At 39.0% G+C, this 12,140-nt stretch overlaps 1 protein-coding gene across 1 annotated transcript; it reads left to right on the forward strand.

Annotated features, from left to right (window-relative positions):
- Positions 1-5,758: 5,758 nt before the first annotated feature.
- LOC116736444 (NXPE family member 3-like) lies at positions 5,759-10,652 on the forward strand. Its single transcript, XM_032588893.1, has 6 exons — positions 5,759-5,897; positions 6,710-7,171; positions 7,601-7,896; positions 8,047-8,117; positions 8,728-8,916; positions 8,998-10,652. Exons 1-6 carry the CDS (start codon positions 5,763-5,765, stop codon positions 9,570-9,572), a joined length of 1,728 nt encoding a protein of 575 aa, XP_032444784.1. The 5' UTR covers positions 5,759-5,762; the 3' UTR covers positions 9,573-10,652.
- Positions 10,653-12,140: the final 1,488 nt, after the last annotated feature.

Here is a 12,140-nt window from a genome sequence, read left to right on the forward strand (position 1 = left end):
GGAAATTGTTTGAATGAAAATGTTTTGTTTAGTATTAGAAAATTGCTCAGGAATTATACCTCATTTTGTTCTGTTGATTTTATGTGTTATTTTTGGCAGGACTCAATCTTTTGAGGTGCTGGGTGCAGAGGAGCAAAACTGGGGTTTATAAAGATAACCTTTCCTTGAACCAAAATAACTGGATTTAAGTTTCTTTGAGAATTTGTGTAGGGAGAGATAATGGGAGAGACTTCGGAGTTCACAGGTATCTGTGAAATCTTATCTCATGTTTCTCTGTACCCAAAATGACCGTAGAACCACAGGGGGTCAGGACGCAGCTGTTGGCTCTTTTGTTTTTACCAGAGAGCAAAGGGCCTTTGATCTTTGGCGTAAATTAGGGGGAGTTTCTAAGTTTCTCTGAGTGTCCAAGGTAGCTTCCAGTTGGTCAACTAGAGGAACGCCTTAAGTGAATATATTAAAAAGAAAAGACACACCTTTAGTATAAGACTTCGTGTACAGGAGAAAAAATTCAGAAAGCTGCCACTATTTTGCTTTTTTGCATCAGCTCTCTCCAAAGACGCGTCTTTGCCTTTTTCTTTGTTTTTTCTTTCTCTATTTTTCCTGTCTCAAGGTAATGATGTATATCTCTGTCCCTCTGCAGTTCTGTTGTTAATTAATGCGTTGCTTTGTATGGGATTAAACTCTGTGATTCTGTGACGTCAACACGCATTGTTGTTGTTTTCACTCTGGCTGCACGTCGCCCGCTGAGAGGACCCGGAAGTTTAAGGAAGAGAGAGCCAAACGTTTTGTCCAAAGTTAATTTATAAATTATTCTTCCTTAATACTTCTCATATTGAGGTCAAAGTTCAGATCTACCATAACTGACTGACACCTGCTGGCCTCAGGTTTGCAACCAGCTTGTGACTGAGAAACCAGTAACCTCCTCCCAGATGATGACATGAACTTGTTAGTTCCTCTGTCCATGTAGTAGCTGATATATTGTGAAAATCCGGTAGAAATGATGCACTAATGGAGTCATGTTTATGTAGAAACAACGCGCCGCAAGGCTTTGCTTGTGAGACTTGCGGTCACGTGGGTCGGTTGTGGGCGGAGCTTGGTAAGGTCCATCGGCGTCGTCGCCGAACTTGGCAGGAACCGTCTGTGTGAACACGCCGACCGATCAGACACGAGCCACGGAGTCACGTGGCGTCAGCGCCCGTGAACTCCTTTGTGAAGTTGTGACACCGGGTCCAAAGAAAGGAGATGACTTCGAAATCAATCTTGAGATCATTTAATGTTCCCTCTTAGAAAGAGGGAATAAATGCAACAAAACAAAACAAAAGGACTGAAGCGATTAATCGTGATTGCTTATTGAAGTAATCGTCAGCTGGTTTAGTAATGGGTTAATTGTTTAACTGGAGTAGACAGACTCAAGAAAGGCAATTGTGCCAAAATTGCACAAAAATTACAAACATTTTGCAAAAAAAAAAAAAAATACAAAAAAACTTTTTTGTTTATAAATATGTTTTATCCAGAATTTCTCATCTGGTCCTTTGCTGTCGAGTTATTGATTATTAATCGGTTAATCAAATAAATAAATAAATAAATAGATCAGTCAAGATATTCTTGTTAGCCTCTTGTAATATTCTAATCTTGAATGTTGTGTTTTACTAAGCTGTAAATCATCAAGATAACAGAAAGGATTCAAAAATCCCACGTTGAGTGATTAATACAAATACGGCAAGTTAGTGAAATTTGATTTAGTGTCAAACACGACTTGGCTATAAAAGGCTTGTATCATCATCATCATAAAAAAAAAAGTTTTTTCAATTAAATATAAAACTAAACAAATTGGAATTTTTGAACAAAAGAGATCACGACTCAAGGAGCCTAATGACACCCAGAAATATTCCACGGTGAGACACTGTTCACAATGGCAAGCTTGCACAAACGGAGGCGTTGCACAGAGATATGTACAATATGTACTGGATATGAAGAAAAAGTGTGAGCTGTGCAGTCTGTTTAGTGCGGCGGGAGCAGGCGACGACAGAACCAAACCCAAAAGGTAAATGGAGGAAAATTGACTTAACATGTGATATAGTTATTAGATTCATTCTGTCTTTGTATAAATCAGGCAGTTTTATCTAATTTCTTGTGTATAAGAAAAAAACCATTTAACAGCTTTTATTTTTAAAACTGCTTTTGTGTAGTTTGAGAAAACAATGATGGTCGAATAACTGAGGAAACCTCTCTGTCTCTTGACTTGTGATCTTTTAAAAAATAATAACAATTTAAGTTAATTTTTTTTTTTTTTTTAATTTATTTTTTTTAATTTAAATATCTGTTAAGCCACGCTCAGGCTTCACTTTACTGTATGTCAACATTTGGATGCTTCTGAAAAGATACAATCGAACTAGCTACATTTATATATTATTATATTTATTTATTATATTATATTATATTATATTATATTATATTATATTATATTATATTATATTTCCCCCCAGGTTGAACCGCTTTGTTGTTTCTGTCATTTCTGAAATACCTGGTAAAGCTACTGTGGCTGAAAAGAGTTTAAAGAAACTGCAGCAGTATAATCAAAAGAGTGATTTGAAAACACACATGAATCCAAACATAAAGCAGAAATGTGTCAAAGTCTTCTGTGGTTTAGGTCTTATTCTGTTTTTTGTTTTTTTTTTTGCAGCATTTAATGGTTAAAAATTAAATATATTTGCAGTCTCACAGTGTCAGAACACAATAGGAAAGACTTTTGTTCTGACGAGACCAAAGGATGAAATAAATTTAGCCTTACAGAAAGAAAGACAAACAATCCTAAAGTACAAACTGTCAAAACTCCCTCTAGTGTCACACGCAATATTATTCCTCTATTATTGACTTAAGAACTGTCTACATCGGTTCTTTAGTACTTAAGAACACAGGGCCTGTCCCTTTGCTTGTCATCCTGACCTGTGTTTACTGAGTCTTGCATAAATTGATCTATGGTCATTTTCCCACAGTACCAGTCAAAATGTCACCATGCCAAACGTCAGAGCTGCTTTTGTCAGGTCCTGGAATCCAACCCGACTTGTTTAACGAGCCTCTTGCATTAAAGGCGTCGAGTTTGTGATGCATTTTTGTCTAATTTGTTTTGTCTGAATATTAGAGATGTGCAGATGCCGCGCTGGCACTAAAAGTACTTTCTGAACATCACACGTTGACAGGCGGAGATCATTTTCACCGGAGAAAAGTTCCCCATTCCCAGCTAACAGAAATGACTCAGCAATGACAGGATTTCTGTGTGTGCTTTTTTTGTTGTTTTTGGTTGTTTTCTTTCTTTCTTTCTTTTGAAGGAGAGTCATAATCTTTTAAAAAATAATAATTTTATTTAATCATCCATCAACAACAGGTCATTGACCACAGGAGCAAAGCAAACATGGCATTTTTTTTTTGTTCCTACTTCTCCCCATCCATCCACACCTTGCTGCAAACAATAGAAACAACAAAATAAAGAAAAATATAAAAGGGTAAAAAAAAAAAACACACGATAAAAACAACAATAATTATACAGCTGAAAAAGAAAAAATAAAACCCACAAAACACAAGTATGAAAAACCAAAAGACCAGGACGGAACTCAAAAACGTGGAGTGGACAGCCTGTAATGAGCACACAAACCAAGACAGGGCGTGGATATTTAATACTACACAGGTTGACAATCACTGTCAATAGCCAGAACCACAAGTAACCGCCGAAGCTGCCGGGCCAGGGGCACACACACACACACACCCCCACCCACACACACACACCCACCCCCGCACGCACACACACACACACACACACACAGCAGAGCCAGCTCCTGTACAACTTTCAGGCTTTAGGGAGGGCATCCAGTCTCTCAAAATAAAATAATAGAGGGGCCCAAGTTTTATAAAATTTTTGGATCGAACCTCTAACACAAAATTTGATCTTCTCTAACTTAAGGAACATGGACAGATCTTTCAACCAAAGAGAAGCCTTGGGTGGGTGTTCTGATTTCCACGCTAATAATATTCTTCTTCGGGCGAGGAGAGTTGAAAAAGCCAGTACATTTTTAAAATCGTGCGTTAATGATATACCCTCCCCTGGGATTCCAAATATTGCCAGTTCAGCTCTGGGTTGGATACCTATTTCAAAAGCTTCAGATAGGATTTGAAAAGTTGTAGACCAGAAGTTGCACAGTTTGTTACAGGACCAGAACATGTGAGATAAATTTGCCTTAGCTATATGGCAACGGATACAGGTTTCACCGACTGTAGAATAGATCCTTGAGAGTCTGGCTCTATTGTAATGAATCCTATGAAGGACCTTGAACTGAATTAGTCCAAGTCGAGCGCATGATGTTGACCCATTTACTCCACGTAATGCGTGATTCCAGGTCTCATCAGAAATGTGTATTCCAAGTTCTTCTGACCATTCTGCCCTGATCTCATTGAGCTCTGCTGTATTGAGTGATGAGATGCCATTATAAATTTTGGAGTTGAGACCTCTACATTGTGTTGGAGTTTGCAAAATTATGTCCATTCCTCCCTTTGGGGGTAAATTGGGAAAGCAAGGACTAATGTTACGAACAAAGTCACGAACCTGGAGATATCGAAATGGTGAGGAACGCTGTAAACTAAATTTAGAGGAAATGTCATCAAAGGTGGCGAAAATACCATCTATATAGAGGTCACTAAATTGACTTAAGCCTGCTCTCTGCCATTGGGCAAAGACAGGATCTAATATAGATGGCGGGAAAACATGGTTATCACATATGGGACTGTAGATAGAGAAGTTTGACATATAGAAGTGTTGTCTAAATTGTGACCATATTTTCAGGGTGGAGATTACAACTGGGCATGAAGAATGTTGCTTAGGAGAGAGAGGAAGCTTTGAGGTAATTAATGCAGGGAAAGATGATGGCTTACATGCATTCAGTTCTAATTGGCACCAGTCAACATCTGGTTGTTGGAGCAAACAGACTACTTTTTGTAGGTTTGCTGCCCAGTAATAATACAGCAGGTTAGGTAGAGCCATAGCCCCTCTTCCTTGTGTCTCGGAAGGAAACGCCTATTGATTCTAGGGTGTTTATTACGCCACATGAACGAGGTCAGCTGTTTATCAATGAGTCTGAAGAATGATTTTGGGAGGAAAAACTGGAATACTCTGAAAAAGATACATAAATCTTGGCAAGATGTTCATTTTAATACATGCTACTTTGTCAGCTAGATATAAATTTAGGACACTTCACCTTTGGAGGTCACGTTTAAGATTATTAAGGAGAGGGGAGAAACTTTTTTTCAAACGGATCAGAAAAAGAACGAGTCACATTGATTCCTGGTAGCTATTCAGAGGTTCACATGAAAATCATAGATTTTAATGTTATCTGAACTTTTTTTAATGTATGTCAATATCATATTAATCTCATTCATGCATTACATTAGATCTAAAACTTGAGAATCCAATCTGTGGTTGAAGTTGAAATGAAATGAAAATTGAATTAAATATTTTTTTTCTTTTCAATTCACTGAAATGAAACTCGTGACACGATACGTTTATTTCCGTTCTTAATTGAACTGACTGGAACTTCATGCTCCACCGGCACTTTGGGGCAAACAGAATTATTAAGGAAGGAAAATATTATCCCAGAAAAAAACTTCTTTTGCTTATTCTGAAGTCACAAAAAAGAGAAAAACAAAGCATCTCCCATCAGTACATAGGTGTTTTTTTAAATTTTATTTAGTCTTTTAATGCAGGGCCAGTCATCATGGAAGGCCAGACGTCCAGAAAACGTTTTCCTCTGAAGTACGGTTGGATCTTCCTGTTCTTGGCCTGCATTGCTTTATGGGTCATGTTTTACAGTGAACACATCACTGATCACATAACCTGCAGGTTATCAGAGGTGAGTACTTGTCATCTTTAAAATGCTGACTCCAACAGCGTGCGCATCGTACGAGGCTGATCAAAATACAGTAAAGGTCTGGCCGTACGACCATCATCCCTCCAGATAGTGCAGTTATTGGATTTAGCCTCATGAATAAAATAGATTGAGAAAGACAGCAAAGATAATATCAGGGTAAGATTATCAGCCTTGCTTAAGGGGCTGAAGCACACATCAAAATATCACCAACCATATTTTCTGTTGTTCAGCAGATAATACTTATTTACCTTACAATCAAAAGTAATCAAACAGGCACACGCTACAGAACCACAATGTGGTGTAAATAAGAAATGCGTTTTCAATCTGAAATAAGTGCACTCTCATCCTTGACCATCTCAACAAATATAACATCATGTGAAAGTAAATTTATTTCAGCAACTCATCTTGGAAGATTAAACCTGCACCAGGAGTTTTCTTGGTTACTTTCGCCGACTTTGGCTCAAATTTTGTTTCGCAGAAAATGTATACATTCAATTAAACTGATTAAAAAATACATAAATATGACGTAAGGGCCTATGTAATAATGATCCAGCAGAAAGTCATTGATATTTCCCACAAGGTGGCTAAGACACTTGAAGCTAACTGTTGACATATCATGTTAATAGAAAGTTGTTCTTGCTGTATTGCATTAGAATTAACTATTATAACCAATATTCGAATAGTAAATCAGTATTTTGGATGAAACTGTATTTCATACAAAACACATACATAAACTGTAATACAACTGTATTTATCAATCATTTACTTTGATTGGTCTCTAAACTTTCCTCTAGCTAAAGATGAGCATCCCCACCACTAAGGCTCCAACACCCAACACCTCAACGTCAAAACGTCCCACTGAGCCTCCAGAGCCGGCCAACATCTGCTCCTTCCACTCTGTGTTACCAGAAGACGTTCTGGAGGCAGAACTGTTGAAGGAGTCCATCGCCTGGCCTGAAACTCCTTCTCTCCCGTCTAACTTCTCTCTGAACGACACCAGTGGTTTAGCTCACAGCACCTTCACCGTTCTGCCAAGAAACGGCGGAGGAAGTTGGCGAGTTGGGGATCAGCTGGAGGTCCTGATACAAATCGCCGACTTCCACGGCCGCCGCAAGTCGTCAGGAGGAGATGTTCTGCTCGCTCGGCTGCACAACCCGACTCTTTTTGCAGGCGTTGCAGGGCGAGTGTTGGATCATCGCAATGGCTCTTACACTGCTGCGTTCTCTTTACTCTGGGAAGGAAGCGCACAGGTTGAGGTGAGACTAAAACATTTCTTGATGAGCGTACCAGTAATGTGTCCTAACTCTTAACTAAATGAACCTTTTTAATGATTTTTGATAAGAGGAAACAGACAATCTCATGTTTGGGTGACTTTATTTCCAACCTACAACAAGTTCGGATCAGAGGGAATAACATAAACATAGGGAGAGACGACAAAACACAAGAGAAACACCTGAGGAGGACAAATGTGTCTCTCCATCATATAAAGCAGACTATACTTGGAGGGGTCATGTGCTATTCTCCATTCTCCAGCAGCCATTGGGCGAGAGCTGGGGTGTCTGTCCCTGTGGCAGACCACAAGGACAATGCTACGTACCTAAACCAGAAACACCAGATTGTACTTACAAGTATTTCAGATACTTCATTCTATGTCATAGGACTTTTTTCCGGCTCTTTTCAAAAAGGTGACCCTGGTCCATCCCAGCGAGGCGGTCACTGTGCTGGAAAGAATCACCCAGCAGAACCCTGGCAGAATTTATTTAAAAGGCAACTTCCGCGCTGGCTCAGTCACCGAAGCTACTGCTTGCAACGTGTGCCTCAAGGAGCCACCGGAAAAACTGTGCAACTTCACCGACATCCGCACCGGTGAGCCCTGGTTCTGCTACAAGCCAAAGAAACTCAAATGTGAACACTGGCTCATTCACTCATCTGGAGGATTCAGTCTGAAACTAAAGCCCATGGAGGAAAAGCTCTTTCAAAGGTAATGTTAGTACCTGGTTTCAACTCAATTATTTGCAAAATATATATATATTTTTTTTTACAAATTGACTGGCAGTAATAGTAAATATTATATTATTAAATACATGATGTGCATGATGTTGCTAAACACATTTTCTGTTGTGTGCTGTAGGGGTGTCAACTTGAAAGTCTTCATTCAATCATCAGGGCCTTCAAACATCACTATTTTACCCAAACTGAAAGGTAAAGGTTTACAACACGGCAATGGATTGCTTGACAAATTACAGGACGGGAAATAAAAATTTATTCCATTTGATACATTATTCTGGCTTCCTCATAGCACCTTATATGATCTGTTATTTCATCATTTACATGTTAAATAACATGTAAAGTAGAGATGTTATTGTCTCTACTTGGAATCGACTCTATGGCTGACTGTGTTTGATACATTTAGATTTGAGTTTAACCTGTTTACCTTGTCGCAAGAACTTGTTCTGTCTGTAATTATACTGGCATATTTGTGTTTTTCCTAATTTTCCATAAACATGTATTTATTCTGACCCATAACAACTGTAGAATAGTTATTATTATTAGTTATTATTATTATACTTATTATTTAAGCTGAAATAATAATAATAATAATAATAATAATAATAATAATAATAATAATAATAATAATAAAGTCACTAAATTTTCAAAAATAATTTTCTTCCAGTTCTGAACGAAACAGTTTCCACAAACACATCAGGTAAATTTGATCGAATATTATAACAAAGTGTCTTTAAAAATATTGTTTTTGGCCTTGATTTTCTTCTTTAAAGGTTCATGTTTAAAACCTTCTTTCTGACTTTAGGACGAGGTGTGATCACTCAACCTGCTGGTTATTATTACCAGGGTATTTGGCGAGCCCTAGATGGCTCCACAGTTCAACAGCTTACTAACAACTCAGCAATTAGCCAGTGTTTGAGTGGCAAGGTGCTCCACCTGTATGGAGACTCCACCATCAGGCAGTGGTTTGAATATTTAATCTCAGCAGCACCAGGTAGACGCCCAACAGAAATGTCTAGTAACAACTGAAATTGGTTCATGCTACTGTCTAATCTGCTCTTTTTCACGGTTTCAGATCTAAAGAAGTTTGACCTGAAAAGTCTAACGCAGGCAGGACCTTTTATGGCCTTGAATTACGCAAAGAACACCTTAGTGACGTTCCGCTGCCACGCTCCTCCCATCCGTTTTGGTAAATTGGGGATCAGTCAGATACGATACATTGCCAACGAACTGGATGGTGTGGATGGAGGTGAAAACACGGCTGTAGTTATCGGCATCTGGTCGCACTTCAGCACGTTCCCCGTTGAGGTCTACATCCGGCGCCTGCTGACCATACGGAGGGCAGTGGAGCGGCTGTTGACCAGAGCTCCAGGTACTCTGGTCATCATCAGGACCGCGAACCCCAAAGCTCTGTCCCTCTACGATTCTCTGACCAACAGTGACTGGTATTCAATTCAACGTGACAAAATACTCAGGGCAATATTTAAAGGGGTGAATGTCCGATTTGTGGATGCCTGGGAGATGACCTTGGCCCACCACCTGCCACACAACCTCCACCCACAGCCTCCCATAATTAGCAACATGCTAAATGTTGTTTTATCCCACATATGTTCTCCAGCAGGAAACTTTAAAAAAGCAACAAAGTTGTAGCATAGGATCTGTAATTGGGTAACTTCTGGTGATTGGTGACACTTCATCTATATCACATTAAAGGAATATCAACCAGTTGTTACAAAGATGGAATAAAAATGAGCAACACAGAAGTAGGTGAAGGAAATTTGGTGCTGGGATGAAATGGCCTCCAAGGTTTGAAGAAGTGCAGATTTTCAAGAAGTCTGTCATGAGTTGTAGGTGGTGAGGTAGACGCCTTGGAGCCAAAAAAAGGGTTTGTAGAATGAATTATGATTTGCACATCAAGGCAAAAATGTTCAAATTAACAGAGACAACATTCCATCAAACTGAATAAGTTTTACATAAACCTTTTACGACAGTGTTCACCATCGGTTGCTCAAAGTCCACATGGCCCAAGTTATAAGGATGTTATTGACTACCGTAAACTTAACATGTTCTGAGTTCGGCTTCTGGGCTGAAGGCTCAACTCAATCAGTCACGTGCCGCAGCTGTTTGCAGTGAGTTCACATTGCTAAAGAAAGGCAATACAATGGGACACGATTGCAGAGCAAATTCCTCTTTTGTTCAGTAAACCAACAACGCTTTGGTCTGGTGATCCTGTAAAGCGAGGCAGCAGGCGATGACATCGCTGATAAACATGTCCACAAATGGTTTACTTTCACTTATTTCTCTCTGATTTTGTTATTCTGCTTCAACTGTGATAACAGGATATGATTGTCTGATTGTGTTGTACGACGTTAATAATAATAATAAGCCTGATCTCTGCTCGATCTGTTGAATTAAAGCGCATCTTTAAAACAGAACTGGCCTGACAACAAGAAGAAGGCTCGCGGATTTTCAAAACAAAAATCAAGGCATCGGACCAAACTGTGGTAGTAACCTGAGTAATTCTGATTTGATTTGAATGGTTTGTGTCAAAACCGATTTTAAAAAACAAGAAAACAAGCAATGAGGACAAACATGATGCATGTGTAACCAAGAACAAAATCATTTCCTTCCCACTACTTTTCTGTTTATTTAATCTCTCAGTTTAATGAAGTATATCACTTACTGACTCAATAATTGTCAAAAAAAATAAATAAAGTGTAATTCAAACCACATACGTTTGATGTATAACTTTGGCTCAATCTGCCGTGGATAGAGGTTTCCCTTAATAAATGACATCACCATTTGAAAACTATCATTTCTTTACGCAAATAAATATCTTCTGCAAATTGAAAATGATCCACACGGGGTTTTAAAAACTCCTGGATGTTTTACTGCTGCACTCAAGTGACACGAACACAAATGTAAGAGTGAAAAGCCTTTCATTGGGTTGGAAAATAGCTCAATTATTGGCTGTCCAGCATGTAGTTGAAGCTCATTAGTGACAACGTTTAACAGGAACTATGTTCAGGGATTCAGGGCGTGGAGACCAACACCTGTCCTCCTGCTCCATAAATAAATGAAGATTGTTGTTATTTGTAATTTTCTGCTTTTGATTGTTCAGAGACCAGACATTTCCCCAGGTGTACCACAGGGGTCAGTGTTTGGCCCAAAATGATTTAACGTACATATTTCAACAATACATATGTAGATATAAAATGTCGGGAATACTAAAGAGGTCTTTAATTTCAGGAGACAGTTACGTTTCTAAAGAATCACAACGGAGCTTAAAATGTTGAAGTTGTGCTTTAAATTTAAAAAAAAAAACTGGAAATCTGAATGAAAACAAATATACTATGTTCTTCTGGATACCTCAGGTTTCTTAAATACTTTTATTTGTTCAACATAAAGATAAGATAGCATTTATTGTCATTGAACAGGATTCAACGAAATTTCTATTGCAACTCCCGTACAAAAAGTCAAATATATACAATAAATAAAATAAACAAACACACAATAATAATAATAACAATATATACAACTAAAATTAACTAAAAAGCACTCAACCACATGATGTGTGTGGGAGGGGGGGGGCGGCAGGGAGTAATGGCTCTGACGGCTGTGGGAAAGAAACTGTGTCTCAGTCTATTTGTTGTAGTCCGTATATTCCTGTACTGCTTGCCTGATGGCAGCGGCACAAACAGTTTGTGGCCCGGGTGGCTGGAATCCATGGCTATGGATCCAGCTCTCTTCTTGACCCGGTCTGTGTAAATGGAGTCCAGGTCTGGGAGGGGGCATCCCACAATGCCTTGTGCTGTTCTCACCACCCGTGTCAGTTGTTTCCTCTCCAGTGCTGTGCAGCTACCATACCACACAGTCATGTTGAGGCAGAGGATGCTCTCGATCGTCGCCCTGTAAAAGTTCACGAGCAGCCGTGAGGAAAGTCCAGCCCGTCTCAGTTTCCTGAGGAAGAAGAGATCAAAAGAGTAAAGGAAAACACATCTGTGAGTGTAATACTTGACAAAAAAAAAGAATCTGTTGATGACAGGGAGATGTAAAGATGAAAGTAGGAAAAAAACAACAAAAAAATTGAATGCAGTTCTGGGGAAACTTTGGAGGACGGATCAAAAACATTCCTGACAATTTATTTGTCCTGTCATAAATGCGTCTACCTGGTGTTGTTGAGATCAAATATTCAAACCACTGCCTGGCGGTGGAGCC

This window comes from Xiphophorus hellerii, chromosome 17 (assembly GCF_003331165.1).
Source record: "Xiphophorus hellerii strain 12219 chromosome 17, Xiphophorus_hellerii-4.1, whole genome shotgun sequence".
NCBI classification, from domain to species: Eukaryota; Metazoa; Chordata; class Actinopteri; order Cyprinodontiformes; family Poeciliidae; genus Xiphophorus; species Xiphophorus hellerii.